This window comes from Ambystoma mexicanum, chromosome 1q (assembly GCF_040938575.1).
Source record: "Ambystoma mexicanum isolate Mex_15411 chromosome 1q, UKY_AmexF1_1, whole genome shotgun sequence".
Taxonomy (NCBI): domain Eukaryota; kingdom Metazoa; phylum Chordata; class Amphibia; order Caudata; family Ambystomatidae; genus Ambystoma; species Ambystoma mexicanum.
The window spans coordinates 1,309,428,299-1,309,453,338 of NC_090922.1; the positions used below are offsets into that span (position 1 = coordinate 1,309,428,299).

The 25,040-nt window shown below is 48.2% G+C and overlaps 1 protein-coding gene across 1 annotated transcript in view; it reads right to left on the reverse strand.

The window, feature by feature from the left end:
• DMRTB1 (DMRT like family B with proline rich C-terminal 1) overlaps positions 1 to 25,040 on the reverse strand; it is a 274,906-nt gene that overhangs the window by 121,802 nt on the left and 128,064 nt on the right. The window contains exon 3 of the mRNA XM_069642167.1: positions 16,938 to 17,088. Coding sequence (XP_069498268.1) covers positions 16,938 to 17,088 — 151 coding nt within the window. The remainder of the gene's footprint in view (positions 1 to 16,937; positions 17,089 to 25,040) is intronic.

The window sequence follows — 25,040 nt, forward strand, 5'->3', positions numbered from 1 at the left end:
AAATCCTAATGTCCTTACCTTGAATTTACCAGGTTACTCACCGTAGTGACCACCTTACTCCTAGTCCATAGTCCCCTTTCCTCCATACTTGTGGGACATCTCTCCGTCCTGTGAGACGGGACCGGAGTACTTTGTAAAAAGCATCCAAATTTTTCCAAAAATATGTCCTTCCTCTCTATCCTGCGCGGGGCCCAGCACGCGGCCGTAACCCTGCCCACCTTGGCTCCGCCCCGCGCATCGCCCCTCAGTCCTTTTCTTTGCCAGGTCAGAGACCCATTACCAATACAGAGGAACCTTATTAGAGGGGACGGCGGGCGTATGGATGAAAGGGGACTATGGACTAGGAGTAAGGTGGTCACTACGGTGAGTAACCTGGTAATACTCCTACATCCCGTCCCCTTTCCTCCATACTTGTGGGAGATTCCCAAGCACTCCTTACAGGAACTACGGGTGGATGGAAATACCCCTTACTGAAAATGGTTCTTCAGCACAGCCTGACCAAACTGAGCATCAGCTCTAGAACTCATATCGAGGCAGTAATGCTTACAGAAAGCAGATGGAGAGGCCCAAGTAGCTGCCCTAGCGATGGACTCCCAGGGAACATACTTCTGAAAAGCAACCGCAGCTTCCTTGCCCCGCACCAGGTGTGCATGAATACCTTTAGGAGGTTTCAGCTTTTGGAAAACGAAAGACTCCCTGATACAGGCGGCAATCCACCTAGAAACAGTTGCCTTAGCTGCCTGTTTGCCTTGAGGGTTGCCGAAAGTCACAAAAAGTTGAGATGAACTTCTAAGCTCGGAAGTCCTATCCAGGTAGAATTTAAGAGCTCTTCGGACATCAAGACAGTGTATAACCCTCTTCGCCTCAAAGGCGGGGTTCGGAAAAAAGACCGGTAGGGAGATCGATTAATTCAAATGGAATTCGGTCACTACCTTCGGCAGAAAAGCCGGATTAGTTCGAAGGACTACCTTGTCCTTGTGAAAGACCAAGAAAGGATGCTCCACCGACAATGCCTGGAGCTCACTCACTCTCCTTGCCGATGTGACGGCGACCAAAAAGGACACTTTCCAAGACAAGTACTTGAGGTCCACAGTAGCCATCGGCTCAAAGGGTTTATGGCACAGCGCCGTCAGGACAACATTCAGGTCCCATGGCGGGTGCGGATTACTAACTTGAGGGTAAAGGCGTGTTAAACCAGCGAAATGCCTCTTTACCACTGGGTTAGCCAGAGAGTACGAACACTGATCCATAGAGAGATAAGCAGAGACCGCTGAAAGGTAAGTCCTGCATGACAGAACATGAACCCCTGACTCTGCTAGGGTGGACACGAAGGACACGAAGGACAACACCGTGTCAACCGTGGCCCCCCTTGGATCCAATTTCTTCTCTAGACACCAATTACAGAACCTGAGCCATTTACTCTTGTATTGAGATCTGTTTGAGGGTTTTCTGGCTGCCTGGATAATACGCATGTTATCCGCAGACAAATTCAGATGCTCTAAAGACCTGGACTCAGGCACCAAGCCGCCAAGCTGAGCGATTGTGGGGAGGGGTGCCACAGCTGCTACTCCCCCTGGTGGAGAAGATCGGGAGTTACCGGTAACCTGATCGGCGGATAAACCGACAGGTGTTGGGAGTTCTGAGAACCAAAACCAGTAGAAGAGAACAGTTCACCGAGTTCTTCAACTTCCAAATTGCCCGGTGAACTAGAGGCAGAGGTGGGAAGGCGTAAGCTCTCATGTTGTGCCATGGAATTTCTAGAGCATCCCCCAGAGAGGAGGCTCCCAGCCCCCCTCTGGAGGCATACAGAGGAAGCTTCTTGTTCGCCGCCGTCATGAAGAGGTCCACCTGCGGTGTGCCCCAGCGCGAGAAAATCCCTGAGAGGACCTCCACCTTCAACTCCCACTCGTAGCTGACCACTGTCCGCCGGCTGAGGGCATCTGCTGTGACATTCAGCTGGCCCGGGATGTGCACTGCAAGCAGCCAGATACCATGAAGCACGGCCCACTCCCAAATCTGGATGGACAGGTCCACGAGAGGGGGAGACTTTGTTCCCCCTTGCTTGTTTATGTAATACATTGACACCACATTGTCCGTTCTTATGCGGACCACTTTGTTGACAATGACCAGTCTGAACGCCTTGAGCGCCAAGAAAATCGCCAGAAGCTCCAAATGGTTTATGTGCAGGAGCTTGTCCTGAGGCGACCAGAGGTCTGAGACCTGAAGGAGATCTAACGTCACGCCCCACCCTAGGAGGGAGGAGTCCGTCGTGATCGTCACCATAGGGACCAGGTCCTGAAACACTGCGCCCCCAGACAGATTGCTGAGAGATGACCACCAGTCCAGGTCTACTCTCATGGAATCCGGAATCATTATCCGCATGGAGTCTGGGTCCACTGCCTGACACCATGAATTCCGAAGGGCCATCTGGGTCCGTCTCATTTTGAGACGAGCAAGAGGAAGAGCCAGTACACACGAAGCCATGAGGCCCAGAAGCCTCTGGAACCACCAGGCCGACATACTCTCCGACTGCGCAAACATCTGACACGTGGCCAACAGATCCGCCATTCTGTCCCCGGTCAGGTATACTCTGCAGTCGATCGTGTTCCAACGAAACCCAGAAAAATCAGGTCCTGAGAGACCGTCATGGAGGATTTCCGCCAGTTCACCGACAGCCCAAGATGGAACAGGAGCTGAAGGAGAAACTGGAGGTTGCCCGCTGCCGCCAGCGGACAAGGGCTGCGTAGAAGCCAATCGTCCAAATAAGGATACACATGGATACCCTGAAGACGAAGATAGGCCGCAATCACCGACATCGTCTTCGTGAAGACACGCGGCGCCGAGCTGAGGCCAAAAGGAAGCACCCGAAACTGGAAGTGCTCCTCTCCCAAAGAGAAACAGAGGTACCTCCTGTGTGGAGCCCAAATCAGGATATGCATGTACGCATCCTGACGGTCGTCCACGCTGAGCCAATCGCCCGCCTGCAACGAGGAGCGAATATGGCCGGGCGTGATCATCTTGAATTTCTCTTGGGGTTTCTCTTGGGGTAAGGAAAGATTGAACTGGGAAAGGTCTAGGATGGTGCGCAGGCCAGCCTGGTTGGGTTTGGGCACCGTAAACAGCCGGGAGTAGAAGCCATCCCCTCGCTCCCCAAGGGGAATGGGTTCCACAGCTCTGAGGAGCAGAAGTTTCTGAACCTCGGCCTTGAGGGAGGGTGAGCCCGACAGCTGAAAAGGAGGGTTGAGGGGTGGGGTAGGGGGTAAAGGTAAGCGGAAGCCCGCCCGAGCGACTGACAAGACCCATCTGTCTTCTGTGATGGTCTGCCACGCCTCCCAATGAGACGCAATGCGTCCTCCCACCGGGGTCTCGTGCGAGCACGGAAAAACCTAATTTGGCAGGTTTATCGGTGGCGGTGCCACCTGAACCTAATGAGGAGGCTGAGGAGCGGGAGAAACACCGCGTACGCTGTTGTCTACGGCAGTTATTTCCCGCAGGAGTGTCCACTCTGCGGGATTTGCAGTCGAGGAAGCCCCTGAAACCAGAAGAAGGTCGACTCTGCGATAACGGTCTCTGAGGTTTGAAAGGAGCTTTAACCAGAACAGACAATGATTTACCAGTCTGAGTGCTATCCTTGGTTTTGGTGAGCTCTACATCAGTAGAAGAATGAAAAAGCTCCTTACCATCGAATGGAAGGTCCAAAACATTGTCTTGCACTTCCTTCGAAAACTTAGTGGCATGATACCACGCTTGCCTCGAGGTATCAACCTCGAGCATCATGCCCAGAGCCGAGGTGTCTACGTGATGAGCCGCAGCCTCCAGGAGATCCTGGGCCAAGACCCTGGCATCGGAAAGGTCACCTCTGAAATCTTCCAACTTCTCGATCGGAATGTGCTCCTCAAACTCTGACAGACCTTTCCACATCCAAATGTTAGCTCCCGCCAAAATCAATTCGGCATTGGCCTGCCTGAGCTGCAAAGCCGAATTGGCAAAGATTTTCCTCCCTAGGGAGTCCAGGAGCTTGTCCTCCTTTCCCAAGACCTGAGTAGCCGTCGCGGAAGAGGATGCTGCAGGTCTGGACTGCAACGTGGCCGCAGCCACCACTGTGGAGGAGGGAGGCGGACAAGACGACAAGGCCACTTCCTCCGAAGAGTGCAGCCTGTACCTCGCATCAATCTTTTTATTGACAAAAAGTCCTGAGTGTGGCTTCTCCCAGACTCTTTGGACCTCAGCCAAAACATCCTTCTGCAGGAAAAGGCCGGTATGCTCCAAAGTGGACAGGGTGAACGCCCCAGAAAGCACGCCCTCCTGTGGAGCAGGTGCCTCGGGAACCGGGACATCTAAGAAATTCATCATGTCCAGTACCCGGTCATGAAAAGCTCTAACAGAACAGGGAAAGTCCTCTTTGTCCTGCTCGCCTTGAGGGTCATCTGACAGGTCAGGATCCTGCTGAACCGTGTCAGGCACTGCCTTGTCCACTGGGGACAACGGTGGCAAAGGCGGAAGAGCAGGGGCAGGCACCACGGGCAAAGGAGGCGTCGGCGGAACCACCAGAGGAACAGGTGGAGCCGGAGGCGCTGGTGGACAAATTTCCTTAAAAAGCCCCTTGAAATACTCCCTCATGGGGTCGGTGCGCATAAGCGCTTGAAATTTACCGAAAAAAGCGTCCTCAGGAGATTGCTTCGGAACCTGAGGAGGCCTCTCATGAGGTGGACAAATCCAGGGACGTAACGGAGAAGGGTGCCACGCCGGGACCTCCGCCGACGTATCCACATAAATCAAAGGGGCCGCCCCTGCAGGCAACGAAACATTGTGCGGAAGAGGCATCCGAGCGTTCAAATCATAAACGGGCCGGTAAGGATACGCACAAGTGACCTTAGGTTCACCCAAGGGACCGAACCCTACACCAGAAGGCCGATGGCGTAGTTGTAGGGGTAGTACCTAAAATGGCCGCCGTGGTCGTGGCGGGAACGGCCGCCATTTTGTCTTCATCTGAGGGGAACTGCGGCACGTGAGGGAGTGAGGCAGGGGTCCCCGTCGATGGGTCAGGGGTCTTAATTTTAGCCTTAACATGAGTAACCTCGGCAGAGCCGGTACTATGAGGCCTGGAATGTTTCTGCGACATACCAACCGCCAACTGAGCCTTCGAAGGAAGGACCTCGGCACTGCCGGTAAAAGAAGAACCTTGCTTCTTTGCCCCCTCAACAGATCTGGTATCACCACAAGAGCGGGAACGGTGAGAAACCGCTTTCACCAACAGGGCCTTGCCCGGCCCCTCAGAACTGCTGGTAGCCTTAGCCTCTGTACGAGGGACCTCGGGCCTAGGCCCGGTAACAGCCTTATCGGCTCGGGCCTCAAACATCCGTTCGGTAAACACAAGCCCAGCCAAGGCCTCGGGGCGCACCCCGGTCTTGTTTTTAAGGGAAGTCGAAAGAGAGGCCTCAGAGCAAGCTCCAGTACCCTGTGACTCAGCAGAACTGGGTCTACACACAGCCCCCACAGGAGGGGCCTCGGAAGTTACTCCGGTGTACACAGGCCCCTTACGGAGACCCTCGGAGAAAACTCCGGTAGAATTATTAGGCCTGACAGACACCTCAAGGCGAACCCCGGTGACAGAGCGATCAACGCCCCTCCCGGCTCGAGAGGAACCCGGGAAGGTATCCCCCGGCCGGGGTGCACTGAAAACTAAAGAACTTACCGGGCGTTTCTTCTTCTCGTCGATGAACGCCTGAAAATGAGATGGAGGAGCGCGTCAGAACACCTCCTCCCACCGTTCCAACCGACGTTGAAGAGCCCGGACCGAAAGGGAGTCACAGTAAAAACAGGAGTCCCAACGGTGTTCCAGACTCAAACACTCTAAACAAAGAGGATGAGGATCCGCCCTCGCAAAGCGACGATGACACGAAGAGCAGTCTGGAAAGTCTAATTTTAAAGACATAGACAGACTAGACAGACTAGAAGACGAACGCTAGCGAGAGCCAGAGATGAAAACAGGGAAGAAAATCTTCTGAGGATGCAAATGCGTCCGCCCCCGATCGAGCGGAGAAAAGGACTGAGGGGCGGAGCCAAGGTGGGCGGAGTTACGGCCGCGTGCCGGGTACCGCGCAGGAAAGAGAGGAAGGACACATTTTTGGAAAAATTTGGATGCTTTTTACAAAGTGCTCCGGTCCCGTCCCACAGGACGGAGAGATGTCCCACAAGTATGGAGGAAAGGGGACGGGACGTAGGAGTATGACCAAAACAAGAGGAATTGGTTGTATGTAGTATATTTAGAGTGTGGTTTTATTTAATAGAAGTGAAATGTTTTGTGAACAGATGGTTTAAAAATAAATGTACTTATATTTTTTAACCAGAAACCTTGAGTCAGTGTTTGCTTGAGTCACAGTAATTGCAGTCCTTTGTGTAAACCCCATTACTGCTCATTTGCTCTTGAGATAAGTTTGGCTGCTCAGCCATCGCTACAGGCTTCTACCAAAGGTAGTACAGGCTTCTACCAAAGGTGAAATTGTACTATCACTTGTGGTCTTAATTGTATATAGTGTTCCCTAAGGGTACTGCATATGATTCTGCCTAACAGCGGCGTAAGGCAATTAGTTTGTACATATATGATGTGGATGACGAGAGTGCGCTTTTGAATTTGGTCATGGTAAGGTTGGCATCTTTACCTGTTTCAGTACTGGAATCAACGCGCCGTCAATGTTGATTGATGAGTAGTCGGAGTGGAGGGCGCCAATTTTAGTCTGGGAGCCCACAATGAGAAGCTCAGTTTTCTCATCGTTTAGGCAGAGACTATTTAACGCCACCCAATTTTGGATTATAGCATACCTTTTATTGATGGTCAATGTGTCCTGGTCATAGTTCCCTGACATTGGTATGGGGATCTGGGGTCATCTGCGAAGTGGGTATAGATGACACCCATTTCGTCTAGAGTGAGAAGTGAAGCTTTGTGTATGCATTATACAATGTCAGTGAGAAACATGACCCTTGGGGTACCCCTATGGGGACAGGTATGTGTTCGGCAGCTTCTTTACTGATGGAAACTCTGGACGTTTGTTCGGCTAGAAAGGATTTAACCCAAAGGGTGGCATTTTTAGAAAAGCTAAAATCATTAGCTAGGATAGTACATATTTTATTATGAGCCACAATATCAAATGCTGCTGATAGGTCTAACAGCAGTAATATGCAGAGTTTCCCTGAGTCCTTGATGGTGTTCATCTGTATTTTCAAATCGAGGAGTGCCGTTTACGTGCTATGGTTGGGCCTAAATCCAGATTGTCTGGCTCCAAGGAGCTGGTTTTGTTTGAGATGGGTTTGAATTTGTGAATGTGCTATTTTGTCTATGATCTTGAGTAGGAATGGGACCATAGTTACTGGTCGGTAGTTCGTGGGCACAGTCGGGTCAAAGGCTGTTTTTTTTCAGAAGTGGTGTGACCCAGACTTCTTTAATACTGGCCGGAACCATGTTTGTGTTAAAGGAGGCATTAACAAATCGGCAATAATAGGGGTGAGGGTGGAGGCACATAGTTTAACTAAGTGGGCTTGGAAGTTATCCCCTTTGCAATTGGAGGCTTTTAATTTGGAAATAGTATTTGTCACCAATTCTTGGGTCACTGGGGTAAAGTGGAATAGCAGGTTAGCATTGTCGTTGGATTTTGTGAGAGTGGTATTGGGGACATCTTTTTCAGCTAATATTTTTCTTTTTGTGTCTATTTTCTTTTGTAATTATACGATTTTGGAGGCTAGCACATAGTGAATGGTGGTACACCATTCTGTGCTGGAGTTAGCTGAGGTGGCGACTGGGGTTGGATTTTCCAATTCTCTGAGAATGGCAAAAAGCTCTTTCGAGTTCGATGAGGCGCTGCTAATGCAAGTGATGTATGCATTCGCTTTATGAGTGATAATTGCTGCTTTGTATACTTTGTTTGCAGCTTTAAAGGCCTTGGCTGAGTCTGTGGTGAGAGTTTTTTTGTGGATGTGTTCAAAAGATCGTTTAATTCACCTTAATGATACTAACTCGTCAGCTTGTTCTTTTGTCAGCACGTTGCTTATTAGTTGTTAAGGGTGCTACTGAATCAATAGTGGAGGTACGGCACTTGTGGCAGGTGTCTGCAAGGAGACATGGAGACATGGTTTGACACTTCTAGGACTTTACTAAGGATGGGGGCTACGTTCTCAACTCAAGTTCTCAACTGTAGATATTTGAGCTTTCGCAGAGTTGCGAACATCCGGAGAACAAGCATGCAGGGGGTACCCCAAATATGATGAACTGAGTTAGGCTGTCACAGTGGACAGGCCTGTCTTGGGAATAGGGCAGCAGTTGGTCTAAAGAAGTGCTGTAGAGTCAAAGATTAATTGGGGTATCAGGATTGCTTTGCGATGTGTGGAAATAGACCAATTCCTCTTGTATCATTAAGGAAAAATGCTTGTGGGGTTGGCCCAGGAGGGCCATTTGAGAATCACGAAAACCAAGGCTATTTTACGTGCTGATTACTGATGACCAGACTTGGCTACAGGGTTTGAGGAAATGGTAACATATTGTGAGGCACGTGCAGGTAGTGATAGAAAGTTGAAGGCACAGAGACAGTCCTTGGGGGTGGCAGAGGTCCCAAATTGACAGTGGGAAGAGCTAGTGCTGGATTACATAGGACCCATCTCAGTTACTGGGTTGTGAATGTGTTTTACACAGCCTCAGGAGGACATGTATTCTAATTGGCAAGAGATTACCAATACAGTCATTCTTTTGCTGGACAGGGTACTCGGGGGAGACGGCCTCGTTCCTAAGGGACAACAGGTTATAGTTTGTTTTTACCGCAATTTGCGGTACCGTAATTACCGCCATCCCCATTCCCATTATGCCCTATGGGGCAAAAATGGGAATGGGGAAGGGACATGGAGAAAGGGGGAATCACTGCCCCGCCAACCTTGCAATGGGGTGGTAATTCCCCTTTTCTCAATGGTGGTACCGGTATGGTACCGGCGGCAACCATAGTGCTAATAGCGCCATGGTTTACCGCCTTCCGTGTAATGAGGCCCATTGTCCTAAGATTGTAGAGGATGGCTGAGAAAAGCATGAATGGTAGAGTGGAAGGATGCAGAGAGCGGAGACCAAATGGTAAAGGATCAAATGCAAATAAAGCTAAGGTATGAAGACAGATTTGCATGTAAGGAAAGTATGGTGAAAATGGGCAACATAGTAAAAGTAAAATTCTCTAGACTGGTGCTAAAAGGATCCTATGTCCACGCCAAGGGTCAGAAGGTGGTGGCAGCAGGCACGTACACTGTTGGTATGTTGGAACCTATAGAACAAGATTCCGCAAGCTCGTTCTCTACAGGGCTAAAGGGGAGAGGTGTGTTCTGGTTATCTGGAAATATTATTAGATGCAAGTTTCTCATCTATCCTCTACAGAGAGTGCATTTGCATATGGGATTCTGGGCCTTTTTGTGGTCAGTTTGGGTTGCATCTGGAATGTGGGGAGGGAATGTGTCTGTTTGAAGGGAAAGGCAGTTCCTCCCTGTTAGGGAATAAGCAGACATCCTATGGGGATTCATTGTACCTGTTACACTTGCTAAATAAGCCTGCATTTGGAACTGACCTCAAGCCTCCATTATTGTGCTTGAGAACACTGAGTCACGCAGACACAACAACATGTCCCGCTTCTCTAGAATTTTCTTATGTATCCTGCCAGAACAATATCTGCATGAAATACAGAGGGTCCAGGCATGATCGACAATAAGACACTTTAAACAGAGTATACAGGTAAGTGGCAGAGAAGTTAGTCATAAGCACAAGGGAGACACGAAAATAAAAATAATTTTGGAGTTAATTAGCCTAGCAGCCGCATAGGGCGCCATCCCCAAACCAAGCCTATAAAACGACAGACGGTTGGGGTAGAGAGCATGCATATGAAAGTGTATAATGCTGTGCAACATGTTACTTACCCCTATACATTCCTGGATGACATCCAATTAATATGCAGGAAGGTGAACGGGACGTAGGGGTTGTTACAACATTTCCTACAGTACGGGATATACTACACAGGATATGATGGCCAGCACTCAAGCTCTTAGCGGAATCTCTAGCTTTCGAAATCATATTAATTGTAAAAGCATTGCTGAGAGATACATTTCAATACATGTTTTGGCCTCCAACAAAGGTTGTCTATTCCCTTGGGATGAACACTGGAAAAATCAGCAATTGTTGAGAAAAAAGAGCAGCTCTGAAGCTGGAGAAGCTGCATCCATTCTTGAACTGAAAAAAGAGGGCGCTGTCTGCTCCTGAGCTGAACCTGAAAGACCTACAAGCACTCAAGAGCTGAGGCTAGTGAAATGAGATGACTGCTAATACTAAATTGTGAATCACTGACAGCAGCTTCAAATCCACGGACACACTGATTTTCTAGTTCCCGTCAATAAGGCATGTCCACACTACAGTATTTAGTTATCTCAAGGTTGGACACTTGTAGTGGAAACAGAATGGCTATTGCATAACTCACATATAATTGCAAGTCAAATTTTGCACTGTAAACCCTTTTAAAGAGACTTGCAGTAATCTTACTCTTTCACTGGATGAATTTGTTTTCTATTATTTTGTTCATATATATATATATATATGATACATTACTCACCGTAATCGTATTTTTGATGCTTGTATCTGCTTAGATTCACATGCTGTGCATAGGCCGACATCTAGTGGAAGCTGCGGAGTATTACAGTTTGTTTTTCGAAACTCGAAAATGGGCGTCGACACAGGGCGTGCCAGTAATACTATCCCTAGTGTGACGTCCACTGTACCCAAGATCCCTCACGTGTCCAGGATCCTCAGATTGTATTTTTTCTGGCATGAGGTAGCATGAGGAGTAGCGTGAGTACAGATAATCCAAGCAGATAGATAGATAGAAAGGTAAGACTACAAGCAACCATGCGCCTTCTCTCAGAGGGGAGGAAGGGTGGGTCGCATGTGAATCTAAGCAGATACAAGCATCAGAAATACGATTACGGTGAGTAATGTATCCCTTCTGAGGCTTGTGGAATCTGCTTAGATCACATGCTGTGCACAGATTAGCGAGCAGTACCTGAAGAAGGAGGTGGGATGTGAGAAGGGTCATGAGCAAATAAGTGTCTTAGAACCGCTTGTCCCACTTGTGTATCTGCCTTGGAATGGGTGTCAATGCAGTAATGCTGAGTAAAAGTGTGAATAGAGCTCCAAGTAGGTGCTTTGCAAATGGTGTCAAGGGGTACATTTGCAATGAAAGCCAGAGTGGCCCCAATGCCTCTAGTAGAGTGGGCTCTTGGCGTGAAAGGCAGAGTTCTTTCAGAGAGTGAGTAACACAGCTGGATACAGTTAATAATCCACTTCGAGATGGCACCTTTAGAGACACGATCCCCCTCTCTGCCTGTAGCTACGGAGACAAACAGTTGATCTGTTTTTTTTAGCGGTCTGGTCTTATTTACATAGTAGAGGACCGCCCTACGCACATCTAGGGTGTATAGTTTCACCTCAGCCAAGCTTTGAGGGTCCTGGAAGAAAGCCGGAAGCTCGATGGACTGGTTTTACGTGGAATTTAGATATAAACTTAGGTGAGAACCTAGGGTGTGTGCGTAAAACCAGTTTGTCTTTATGGACAGTAAAGAAGGGATCCTGTACTGACAGAGCCTGAATTTCACTGACCCTTCTTATAGAAGTAATAGCTACTAAGAAAGCTGTTTTATAAGTCAGGTGTTTGAGACTGCTTTTATGCATGGGCTCGAAAGGGGGTCCCATGAGCTTAGATAGCACCACATTAAGGTCCCACCCTGGTGGTGGGTTTGAAATAGGAGGGTGAAGTCTCTTTACTTCTTCCATGAAGGCTTTAACTACTGGTACTTTCCACCACGAGACCTTGTTATGGGAAGTGGTGTATGCCGACAGGGCTGCCAGGTGTACTTTCAGTGAGTTAAAAACCAATCCTGCGTCTAGCAGGTGGAGCATGTATGTAACAATAGTGGAAGGAGTGCAATCAACTGGGTTGATTTGTCTACTCTGGCACCAGATAACGAATCTCTTCCACTTGTCAAATTAACAGTGCCTTGTGTTTGGTTTCCTAGATTCCTTTAGGATGTCCATACACCTCTTTGGTAAATTGAGATGTCCAAACTCTATGACCTCAGGAGCCATGCTGCCAGGTTCATTGAGTTGGGTTGCTGATGCACTGTTTGACCTTGGTGCTGGGACAGTAGGTTGTACCAGGCTGGAAGTTTGATGGGCTCGCACACCGCCATCCTGCGTAGGTGTGGGAACCACGGTTGTCTTGCCCACATGGGAGCAACTAGGACGAGCGTCATCGACTCTCTGTTCATCTTGTTCAACACCTTCCTGATGAGAGGAGTTGGTGGAAAAGCGTACGCAAACATCCCTGACCAGTTCATCTACAGGGCGTTCCCTTGGGAATCTGGCTGGGGGAACCTGGATGCAAATCTTGGGCATTGTCTGTTTTTGCTTGTGGCGAATAGGTCTATAGTGGGGAAACCCCACTGAGAGAAGATATTTTCTACGACCTCTCTGTGTAGAACCCATTCGTGTTCCTCTGGGAGGGAGTCCCTGCTCAGAGCATCCGCTAGGGAATTGAGCTCCCCTGGAACATGTTGTGATGACAGGAAGATGTTCCGTCTGAGTGCCCATATCCAGATTTTCTGGGCAAGCTTGGACAGATTTGGCAAACGAGTCCCTCCTTGCTTGTTCAGGTAGAACATGGCTGTTGTGCTGTCCGTCCGGATTTGCACTGACAGGTTTAGTAGGTGGGGCTCGAACGCTTGAAGCGCTCTGAATACTGCCAGAAGCTCTAGCAGGTTGATGTGGTTCTTGGCCACTGGGGGAGACCAGAGACCCTGAGCTGTGTGGTGGAGATGGTGAGCTCCCCACCCCGTCAGACATGCATCAGTAGTGACTACTGCCTGTACTTCGGGATCGTAAAAGGGTTTTCCCTGTGCAAGATTCTCTCTTGTCCACCAGTGAAGGCTTTGTACTAGTGTTGGCGAAACGACCACTAGATCGTCCCACTGACCACTTGCCTGAGACCACTGTTTCGCCAACCATTCCTGCATGGGACGCATGCGCAGGCGCGCGTGAGGGACCAGGTAAATACATGACGCCATCATGCCCAGTAAACGCATTGCTTTGCGTACCGTTATTTGGTGACCGGACTGATATTGCGGAATTTGCAGTAGTATATTCCGAATTCTTTCCTCTGAAGGAAATGTCATCCCCTCTTGAGTATCTAGGATTGCTCCTAGGAACTGTTTGGAGGTGCTTGGCACCAGGCTTGACTTTTTCTCGTTGATTGAGAAGCCCAATTCGTGGAGGAGGTCGATAGTCCTTTGAATGTTTGTCCTGCAAATTACTGGGGTTTCCCCCGTTATGAGCCAGTCGTCCAGATAAGGGTACACCGGGATTGCCTCCCTGCATAGGTGTGCAGCCGCCACCGCCAGTACCTTGGTGAATACCCTTGGTGCCAAAGCTATCCCGAAGGGCAGTACCTTGAACTGGTAGTGCCGACTGTCCACCTTGAAGCGCAAGTATCTTCTGTGCGCTGGGAACATGGAAATATGAAAATAGGCATCTTTCATAACCAAGGTTGCCATGTAATCCCCCTTTTTTAGGAGGGGGATTACCTCTTGTAGCGAAGTCATACGAAACTTTTGGGGCTTGACATACTTGTTGGCAGGCCGTAAGTCCAATACTGGGCGCATTGTCAAATCTTTCTTTGGCACAAGGAAGTAAGTTGAATAAATACCCTTGTTTATCTGGTGTCCCGGGACGAGTTCTATCGCGTCCTTTTCTAGCAGAATGGCGATTTCCTCTAGGAGAATCTTCTGATGTTCTAAAGAGTGTACTCTCTGTCGTGGAGGATGGTTCCGGGGACGCTGCAGTAGTTCTATACAGTACCCTGTGGATACTGTTGACAGCACCCATCTGTCTGATGTGATCCCTTCCCAAGCCTGGGTGAAGTTGGAAATGCGTCCCCCTACTGGGGTTGCGTGAGAAGGGACCCTGAACTGAGCGTCACTGCTTTGGTGGAGGCGTGCCGCCTCCTTTGCTGGGGCTGCCTCTGCCTTTACCACAACCTCTCCTATTACCCCTGCCGTAACCCTGGGTAGACTGTTGTTCCACTGTGTACCCTGCCCCTGGGAATAGTTAGATCCTCTCTGGGAATTTTGGCCGCGTGGGCGACGAAAATTACTATTCCCTCTCTGGTTAAGGGGTTTATTGGTTAACTGGCCAAGGGACTTGAGTGTCTCGTATTCGTCCTTGGCATTCTTCAGTGCGTCCTCGACCGCCTTACCAAACAACAGATCGGCTTCCACCGGTTTGTCCAACAATGATGCCTGGGTTTCTGCCTTAAAACCAGACTGCCGTAACCACGCATGTCTCTTGATAACAGTGCCTTCTGCTATCAATCTGCCTGCGTTGTCCGCAGCGTCAAAGGTTGCTTTCAAAATGCAACCAGACACGGCTCTATCCTCTGCGGAAATCCGAGCTAACTGGCCCTATAAAGGTTCCGGAGCAGAGGCTATGAGTGCCACGACTTCTTCCCAGTGATGGCAGTTGTAGCTGGCCAACAGGGTGGTGGAGTTTGCAATCCTTGCCTGATAGGCGGACGTTGAGGCTACTTTCCTGCCAAAACCATATAGTTTTTTGCTCTCTTTGTCTGGAGGAGCTTCGGACGATGACAAGGGTGTTCCAGCCCTCTTACGAGTGTTAGTTACAACTAGGGAGTCTGGCTTCAGATGTCCTCTTATATAGAGGGTCAGACTGGGCTGCCCTGAAAAGTTTTTCAACCCTGGGATTGACTGCTCTGGTGAGGTTCGGGTTCACCAGGGACGGGTCTATTCTTCGCTGAATGGACTTAAGGATAGGGATGGTCTGGGAAGTCCCTCTCCTCCTGGACACCGTGGGTGTCAATATGGAAATGTTCTGCTGCACGTGCGAGAACCTCGTTTAGGAGGGGTTGGTTATCGACAGGGGAGTCGGTAACCGGGGCTTCGTTTTCTACCGGGGAATCTACTCTGTAGGTTTCAGGGTTTCAGAGACCTCTTCCTCTTCTTGGTCCTCATCATCCCCATAGTAGCCCGTCTCGGTTTGCTCTTCTACCATGCCAAATTCTTGGTCCTCACCAAAGGAAGCCTCTCCTTGATACAGTGAGTATGGTTGTACCTCGAAGGTGTCTGTAGACCTCATCGGTGTCTCAAACCGGGGCTTCTTACTCGGGGGGATAGGATCGTTAGAGCCTGAGGGTGTCGCCCCTTGTGGATCATACGAAAGGAAATGGTCTGGATTTTTATCGTAAAAGTCAGCCAAAGAAGACATCCTTGACATGACCCTATCTATGTCTTCACTCGACCATTTTTTGGAACTGGGAATGACTCTCTCAGCAAGTCCCGGAGATTTATCTTGAGTAGATTTGCTGGTTTTAGACATATCAGCAGACCTGGTCTTGTCTGTCTGTTTAGGGGGAGTGGCGTGTTTCACAGGTGTGGAAGAGTGCAAAGGCTGCTTCTTCTGCTGTTTTCCCCCTCCCCGTGAGTGGAAAAGTGTTTTCCCTGTCCTTTTGTGGCTCCGGAGGTTTTTGACGCCTGGCGTCGAGGATCGGGGGTAGAGTCCCTGTCCTTCGAGCGTGGGGCCGCGCTGATCTTGTCTGCGGGCTCCGACTCCTGGAGCGCGGCCTGGCGGTGGAAGTCGTCTTCGTCCTCCGACGATCGAACTTCTATTAGCCTAGGGAGCGAGGCACTCTTGGCAAGAGTGGATGATTGCCTGGAGTCATGCGGCGATCTCGACCGAGAACGCCCAAAGGACACTGAATCGGACCGTTCTGTTTGTGCCTCTTTCCGAGAACTCGACGTCGTCGAGTCTCGGTTGGACTTTGTGTGTTTAGTGTGTGTGGTGTGTGAAGCGCTTGTGTCGCCGGGGGTCTTCCCCATAGCCGCCCTGCCGGACGACCTTCCGAGGTCGGGGACCTGCGCTCGGCTGTCTTTCGATGACGTAATGCCCTCACCATCCGAAAGTACGGCGTCGCTGCCGTCGCTGAAGGCGCCCTCCGCTGCCATGGCCACCTGCCTGGCGTGGTGGGCCCAATGCTTCGTCGAACGGTCCTTAAGTGTCTTAGGTTTAAACCTACTACACGCTCTGCAGTTCGCTTCGGGGTGGTCCCTCGGCAAGCAGAGATTGCACGTGGCGTGGCTGTCGACCCAAGGGTATTTGCGATTGCACTTGGGGCAGAATTGAAAAGGGGTACCCTCCATACGCACCTTGAGGCAGCGGGCTGTTAAGTGTAGGAAATGTATAAGGTGTACCTATATACCAAGAGTGTAGAGTATGTCCAACCCCCCACTCTCCCTACTTGCAGGGCCGAGGCCAGAGGCCTTCCAAGGCCTGGGCCGAGGCCAGAGGCCTTCCGAGGCCTAAATCCGTCAAGCAGCAGCCGACGGTCGATTTCTTCTCCAGCCGGCGTCGAGTGTCGAAGTTCGACGTTGGGATCGGGAAGGATGTAAATAATTTAATATTTTAGCAAAAGTATGGCTAAGGCCAGGGGACTCCGCAAAATGCTTTCGACCAGTATGGCGGAAAAAAACAATCTGAGGATCCTAGACGCGTGAGGGATCTTGGGTACAGTGGACGTCACACTAGGGATAGTATTACTGGCACGCCCTGTGTCGACGCCCATTTTCGAGTTTCGAAAAACAAACTGTAATACTCCGCAGCTTCCACTAGATGTCGGCCTATGCACAGCATGTAATCTAAGCAGATTCCACAAGCCTCAGAAATATATATATATATATATATATATATATATATATATATATATATATAGAGAGAGAGAGAGAGAGAGAGAGAGAGAGAGAGAGAGAGAGAGAGAGAGAGAAGTTCCCTTAAGTTCTATCATTAATACATGTTCTCCTTTACTTACCAGTTTCTTCCTTGGATGTTTCAGCCACCATATTGGTATTCAGTGGAAGAGGTGGTGGAATGTAATGAATCCCCGGAAGGAATGCTGGTGGCAAGAATGGCGGGAGCGGAGGGTAGTAACCGGGTCTGTAATCTCCAACGGTATCTCGCATCTGCACAAATACAAAGCAATACTGTTAAATTAGAAAAAAAGAGCGATGTCAGGAATTAAAAGACATCTGTAAAAACAATTTAAAGAGACTCTGTAACAAAAGAAATGTCAAAACCTTGTATTTTGCCTTCAGTTCAAACAAAGGCATTATTCTGGAAAGAGCTAAAAAGCAGTGGCAGATAACATAGCCATTGCAAAATTATCCACTTACTAGGCTTTTCAACAAAGAATCAGTGTTCAATATAATAAAATAAATAAAACGAAACATGGCAAAATGTATGATAAACTAATATACATATCGATAGACAACCCCACCATTAAAAAACATTAAAGGAGAACTTAGTTAGAAAGATAAATAATAATAAATAAAACAACACACAATTATAAAATGAACATTCAACCACACGTGATTCAGTGTTTATGTTCCCTACTTCCTCTTATATCCTCATTATTTGCTTCTGGTCTCTCATTTACTTTTCTTTTTCACAACTCGTTCTCATTTAGCTCAAAATTCCTTACTGTTCGTTTTTATTCTTTATCTCTCATTTTCACCAATTTACAACTCTCAACTGTAAATACATTTCCCAACCATATTCTCATCACATCTAAGCCTTAACCTACCACACTATGGGAAGATCATGGCTTTAAAATCGCTTTCAGCAGTTTATTGACCTTAAGGCAAAGGCCTATACCATGCCGGCCCTAGGTTGGTGCCAGTCATCCAGTTGTTCTAAATATTAAAAGGCATAGGAAAAGAAAAACCCCAAAGAACCCTGCCTGAAGGTCAATATGTAAGGGCTATTCAAAAGATAAAATAGCATAAACTTTCTTCAAGACAGGCGCAGATAGAGGACAGTAAACTGTCTGGGGTACATAACCATCTGCCTTTTATGCAATTGAATGCGGTTCATTGTACTTGAAATCTCATGTAATTATGACATGCTGTGGGAACTGCTAACTCAATCATATAGCATGCTGAACAATTTAGAGAGCTTATTACAGTCTTACTTATTATACAGTATAAGAAATTGAGTATAGACTAATCATTATGGTGTCTGCTGACCATTAACACAAATGTGGTAAATCATTTTCAGAAATGTGGACTGTAACAAAGTTCCTTGCTTAGCTGTGATGGGATAGCGAGAGGTGCCTTTGCCACCCGCTAAATGATGCAAGCTTTGGCACCCGGGGGATAACGTGAGAAGAACTCACTGGTTTACGCCAGGCATCCTTGCTAGCATGGCAAGGGCTTGTCACTTGTCCACACCAACAAGATATGTCCCTTTAAGGGTATAAGAAATATACAGACAAATCCTAGGCGGAAGGAAGACCTACAAACCAATATGTGGAGCAGCATGCCTCACAGGCAGAACCCGTACTGCCAACTGCTTCAAAGACAGCACACAGGAAAATGTTTTTGCAAGTGGCATGTCTCACAAACTCAGAAAAGCATACAAAGATACTAAATTCAAAATGGAACCAGCACCAGATATGAGTACCATTGCCAGAGCCACAGAAGAAAGGGGAGGAGCTCACAACATGGTTGGAGAACTGCCCGCAAATTCAAATATTCAAATCATTTGTGTAAAAGCTATCTCATACAGTGTATAGGGGAGGACCCGGAAGGAAGGAGAGGAAAATGTGCTGAATAGTAGAAGGAACAAGCATGTGGCAAAGGAAGGAGGTGGAAAGGGTGATCAGAGTAAGGAACCAGTACAGTGTTGAGGAGAGAAGGGAAAAGAGGAGGGCACAGAGAAATGAAATTATTATCGAGGCATGAGGAGAGTAGTCAGAAGGGATTGTTGAGTGTGAGAAAGGCTTCCACTTGACAGGAGAACCACCCCACAGTCCAGCTAATCTGAGAGAAAATGTGTTGGGGAGGTCAAGAAAGGAATGGCCAGGCCTCTACAAAGAGGGAAGAAGCTGGCAGAAGGGTGTGGGAATCAAGACAGAGAAGTAGTGCATAGAAAAATAGTGTGTTGGGGGCAAGATGAGCTTAGAGTAGGACTGTGTTGGAGGCAAGATGAGATTAGAGGGTAAGGGAGGGAAAGGGAGTAGAAGGGAGATGATTAGGCTGCCAAGGTCAGTTCGATGTTCGAGTTTAGGGTGAAGAAGCGGTAAGCATCTGGTTCGATTTAAGGCAGCAACGCGCTCAACTGGCACGGTGTGGCTGCAAACAGAGTTGAATATGCGACAGCGATTCAATGATCAAGAGAATGGCAAAAGTAGCACCGGCAGTTCTTGTTAGTTTGAACGGTGTCGGGCGGGATACAAAGATGTCTGGAAGCGGTTTGCTGGCGAAAAGCAGGATCTTGGCTGTTCTGACACTCAGGATGCTCAGTCCCAATACAGGGCCTCAGGAACAAAACAAGTATTTACTCTCTTTCATCCCAACACTGTTGAGGTTGACAAACACCTACAGGAGCCCTTGACCTCCAGTGAGGTACTGGGTATCGGTGAGGCAGACAGAGAAGCAAGCCATGCTCAGCAAAGCAGCATGCAAACAATCCACAAGACAGGACACAAAACCAATGGTCAAACAGAATACGTTGCAGCAACCCCTCCTTCTCTGCTTTATGTGGTTTATACACTCTCAACGTACACTGGTCTTCTATCGAAGGGCAACGTACACTGGTCTTCTATGGCAGGATATGGGTCATGCATCTTAAAATGACAACAATATACAATGTTTCAGGGGGTTTCATGATTCTCATAATATGATCTATAAGGGTCAAGTGTTCTCACACCTTGATGAGTAAACTTTGGAACAAGCAGCAGACATTCTCAGATACATTTCTGGCAAGTCAGTGTTTTCTACTATGACTACGTTTGTCACACGGCTAAGGCAGTGCATGGTGCCCATACTGTTGCTAATTCTATGTGCTGAAGCCATCATTCCTGGCAAGGCTGTGATCTAAAACATGCTTGTTGTGCCAAACAGGAAATACTATGAAGCGAGAAGACTACGAAGCGAGCTGCTTCTCGCATCGAAACTGGAGTAAATTTCAGTTTACATGCGCACAACGACATAAGGATGATGCGGTTATAGACAGTAAGTCACAATTTAACATGGCAGCTGCACGTGGCTGAGCTTTCACAAACATGGAACAGAGTAGTACTTAAATGGAGGGTACGATTTTACTTTTTCCATTACAGGGGTTTTAGGAAGCAAACCCAATGCCTCCATCCAAAATAATCTTCATCCACGTTTGCTCTTACAGGCCAAATCTGTGCCCAATAAAGGGAGGGAGGCTGAATCTCATGCATGTAAAAAGGCAGATAACATAGCCACTTTCATCATGAATATTATTGACAAAAACAATGGGCCACATTGCTGGCAGAGCTTTACTTACACATTCGAAGCTTTTTCTGGATTTTGGTCGATCCCAACTGGTGGAATTGCTTTCTCAATTTTTGGGCGCATTTCTTTACCTCCGAAAGGTAGATGGAGGGTTGGGGTCAGGCGATATTGGTTAGGGTGGGGTAGGAGGAAGAGGAGGAATGTGGGGAACAGGGGAGTGTATTCTCCCGGGATTTGGGTTGTAAGACTGTAGCTGAAATGTTCGAGGGAGGAAAGAGAGAAAGTTATTTTTCTGAATATAACTTTCGGTCTTCTCTCCCCTGAACATTTCAGACTTTTCCCTTACCCCCAAACCCCCTACTTACCTCTGGGCGGCACACCTTCTTGTGTGTCACCATCTCCAACATTTCAGACTTTGCCCTTGCCCCCAAGCCCCTACTTACCTCTGGGCGGCACATCTCCTTGTGTGTCGCCGTCTCGAACATCCCTCTGCGATGCCGGTACCCTTCACTTACGTGCTTGGGAACCGGAGCCACAGGTAATTTCTTTTTTGTAAAAACTTTTTTTTACATAGGGGGTGTCCCCTATGTTGGGGACACCCCTGCAGCCCCAAATCTGAAAATGCTGAACATGGGGAGCGGGGGACAGCCCCGCAACCCCTGCTCCTCATGTTCTGTATTTTCCCATTCGTACGAATGGTATAGGCCTTTTTTAGCCTTGTGTACCATTCGTACGAATGGATAGTCTTATTGGACGTTTCCCTCCCCTGCACTCTGTTGTAAAAATTAGGGAATAAAAAAAAAAAAGATTTGACGAGATAATATTTGATTAAAACAATACATTTTTCTGAGATATCGATTTATTGAGTAAGAAGCTGAGGATGTTAAATTGAACCACAATTTCCAACGCGTCACATTCAGAAGCCATGTAAATTAAACATTGCTGTCTGGCAAACAATAAGGTTCTTGGAACTTCGGGCATGTATTTTCAAGCATACTGTAAGCGATCTTAAAAAAATGTCCTATGCATCTTACCTTAGTTTTACTCACTTTTACACATTCTAAAAAAAACAATGGGTTGAGTCGCCGCCATCTTGTGCTAATCTTATCCGTTGATGCATCGCCGTAAATTCAAGTGCCCTTGCAGCAAGAATACAGATCGCCTGCCCCGCAAACTGACATCACTAGACGCGTACGCCCCTTTTCACAACGCCAATGCACATCTCGTGTCAACATTCTCTGTGCGCAAGCTATTGACGTGACTCCATGGAAATTCCAGGACACCTCTTTCCTCGACAAGTTTAGACTGACCCTTTCTGAGCAGAAAACATTGTAGCTGCTTTTTCATTTGTCTCACTGTATTTAGTTTAAATCGCTTGTGACGGATTTCTGCTCTGTTCAGCTATCTTCCTAGTGGACGCCCCAGGTACTTACACTAGCAGAAATGATTTAACTCAGTACTTGCCTTTTATTTTAATATTTCTCATATTATGTACCAATGTCTTCAACAAACCTTATTTAATGTATACTTTAACATGTGTGATTGCGAAATGTCATAGTTTGTGCCGATTGTTCATGTATTTGCTCTATGGGTATTTGAAACATTGCAATGTATTATCTTCTCCTTCTAACAGTAGTTGCTGCATACAAACAAATACATTTACATTTTTCTGACTGTGGATTTTGTACTTATTCAATTTTCAGGAACTATGGCAACACTACAGCCCTACCAGTACGAGCCGGAATAGAGGAACTCATTGAAAGAGAAAGAGAATGAAGTACAAACGATGGGGAGTCTGACGAGAGTTGGGACGATGAATCACCGGAGCCTGAGCCTAGCCGCATGGAAGACGTTTCAACCTGGTGTTCCTGCAATCGTTGCAAGGTCATGCCAAACAAGGTGGAGAACTGATGCTGCCAAGAAAACTCTGGATTCTTGGCCTACATAGCCGAAGACAACACACCACTGCTATGCGTTACCGAGCTGCATGACCTCAGGGCAGCCTGCGTCACAAGGTCCATGATGCGGATGATGATAGTGCTTATGCACGAACTTTGCGCAAAAGTTTGCCCTCGGAATCCAAGTAACGAGTAAGTATACTCTAGATCTGATGTAAGTTTGACCTCTGAGATGATTAACATTTCATGTTTTTCTCCTACATTGTTGTAACTTCGAACGATCACTAACGAATGAATTTAGTCCGTAAATACATTTCTCGTACTTGTTGCAAACCAGAGTGATCATCGCTAGATTTAACTTCCAAACAAACGTATCTTTCACTTTCGACTTAAAAACGATATTTCCCTACGGCCCAAACTGTTCTGGCTTGAATGGGTATTCAAATAATTTGTTGATACTTCAAAGCACAAGTCCATTTTTTCTGAAAGCTACTTTTTTAAGGGCAACTATGCCATCGAATTTAGGGTGCATTTTCAAGTAATTGAGTACACTTATCTGGTTCATTCAAGTAAAATATTTCAGTTTTTCTCTAACAAAGGTGGTACAGGCTGGTGGTCTATCGTGCCTTTGCATGGTGGATCCATGGGATGCTTGGATTCCATGTTCGACAAGTTATACCTGCCTGTGTCGTTCGAGTAATTTGTGCAAAATTCCCCAGGGACACTTTTAAACACTGTGCTGTAACCAATTTGTAGTTTGTTTGTGCCATCAACATCACCAAACGTAACTAAATAAAATACAAATGAGTTAATATGAATAGTTGTTTGAATTGTTTAGTGAGTCAAGAACACGCCCAATCCTCTATGAGTGTCATGAAAGAATGGTTGGTGCCCTTTTGCGCTCGCCTCGTCCACATCCATCCTCCTCCCTCCCCAGTATCAATGGCTGTTCACAACTGTGGCTGTGCGCTCGCAAGGGGCCTGGGTGGGTGGGAACACTCAAGTTGCCGAACACCATGTGCACCACAAAGGGTTCTTCCGCACAGGGACCATTGTTGCCATGGCCTCCCCAGACCTGGGGCCTCATTACGGCTTTGGCGGTATTGCTGCCACCAAAACGGGGTCCGGGTTCCCTGAATGGGGAATTACCGGGCCATTCTGAGTTTGGAGGGCCCGGTAATTCCCCCTACAGGGAACCCGGCCCGGACCTTCCCCATTCCCATCTGAGCCCCGATAGGGCTCAATGGGAATGGGTGCAGGGAGCTAACAACGGGCCGATTACGACCGACCCGTTGTTAGCTCCCGGGTCCCGCAAGGGGACCTCGTAATTTTGCGTAATGGGTTTAACGTGTCCGCCTCCATTAGCGGAGCCCGTTAACCCATTCCGCAAATCTTGTAATGAGTCCCCTGGTGTCTCCAGACTTCCCTCTTCAAGGCCCTGTCCTTGCAATCAACATAACTTTGTGTCCCTTGAGCAGTGTTTCGGACCTTATGCGCTTTCCTCGCCCACATCCATCCCCCTTCAGTATCAATGGCAGTTCGCACCTGTAGCCGTGCGCTCGCAATGGGGCTGGGTGGATAGGAACGCTCAAGGTGCCAAACACCATGTACATCTCAACAGGATCTTCTGCACGGTGAACATTGTTCACATGGCCTCCCCAGACCTGGTGTCTCCAGACTCCCCTCTTCAAGACCCCGTCCCTGCAATCAACATTACTTTGTGTCCCTTGAGCAGTGTTCCGGGCCTTTAGCGCTCGCCTCGTCCACATCCATCCCCCTAGGGAGATGGGTGGGGGGAACACTCAAGTTGCCGAACACCATTTGCACCTCAAAGGGATCTTCCACGCGGTGACCATTGTTCACATGGCCTCCCTAGACCTGGTATCTCCAGAGTCGCCTTTCAAGACCCCGTCCCTGAATCAACGTAAATTTGTGTCCCTTGAGCAGTGTTCTGGGCATTTTGGGTTCACCTCATGCCCATCTATCCCCCCTCCACTATCAATGTCAGTTCATACCTATGACCGTGCGCTACCAAGGGGGTTGGGTGGATGGGAACGCTCAAGGAGCCAAACACCATATACACCTCAAAGGGATCTTCTGCACATTGACCATTGTTCAGATGGCATCCCCAGACCTGATGTCTCCAGACTCCCCTCTTCAAGACCCCGTCCCTGCAATCAACAAAACTTTGTGTCCCTTGAACAGTGTTTCGTACCTTTTGCGCTAGCCTCTTCCACATCCATCCCCCCTTCAGTATCAATGGCAGTTTGCACCTGTGGCTGTGCGCTCGCAAGGGGGCTGGGTGGATAGGATCGCTTAAGGTGCCAAACACCATGTACACCTCAAAGGGATCTTCTGCACGGTGAAGATTGTTCACTTGGCCTCCCCAGACCTGGTGTCTTAAGATTCCCCTCTTCAAGACCTCATCCCTGCAATCAACATAACTTTGTGTCCCTTGAGCAGTGTTCCTGGCCTTTAGCGCTCGCCCTGTCCACATCCATCCCCCTAGGGGTGAAAGGGGGCATTAGGGGACCCTGACGTATATGGAAACAAGGCGGGTCACCACACACGATAGAGACGCCAGACACGAGGTTGTATTCCCAAAGCTAGGTTTTTATTGCAAAGCAAAAGTCTCAGTTGGCCAACTCGGTCTCACGCCGCGCGACGTGTATTCTAGACCTCGAAGGACGCAAGAGAGTGAATTACGTACATCAGTTACATATATACGAAATGCATATCAAACAATCAGCTATG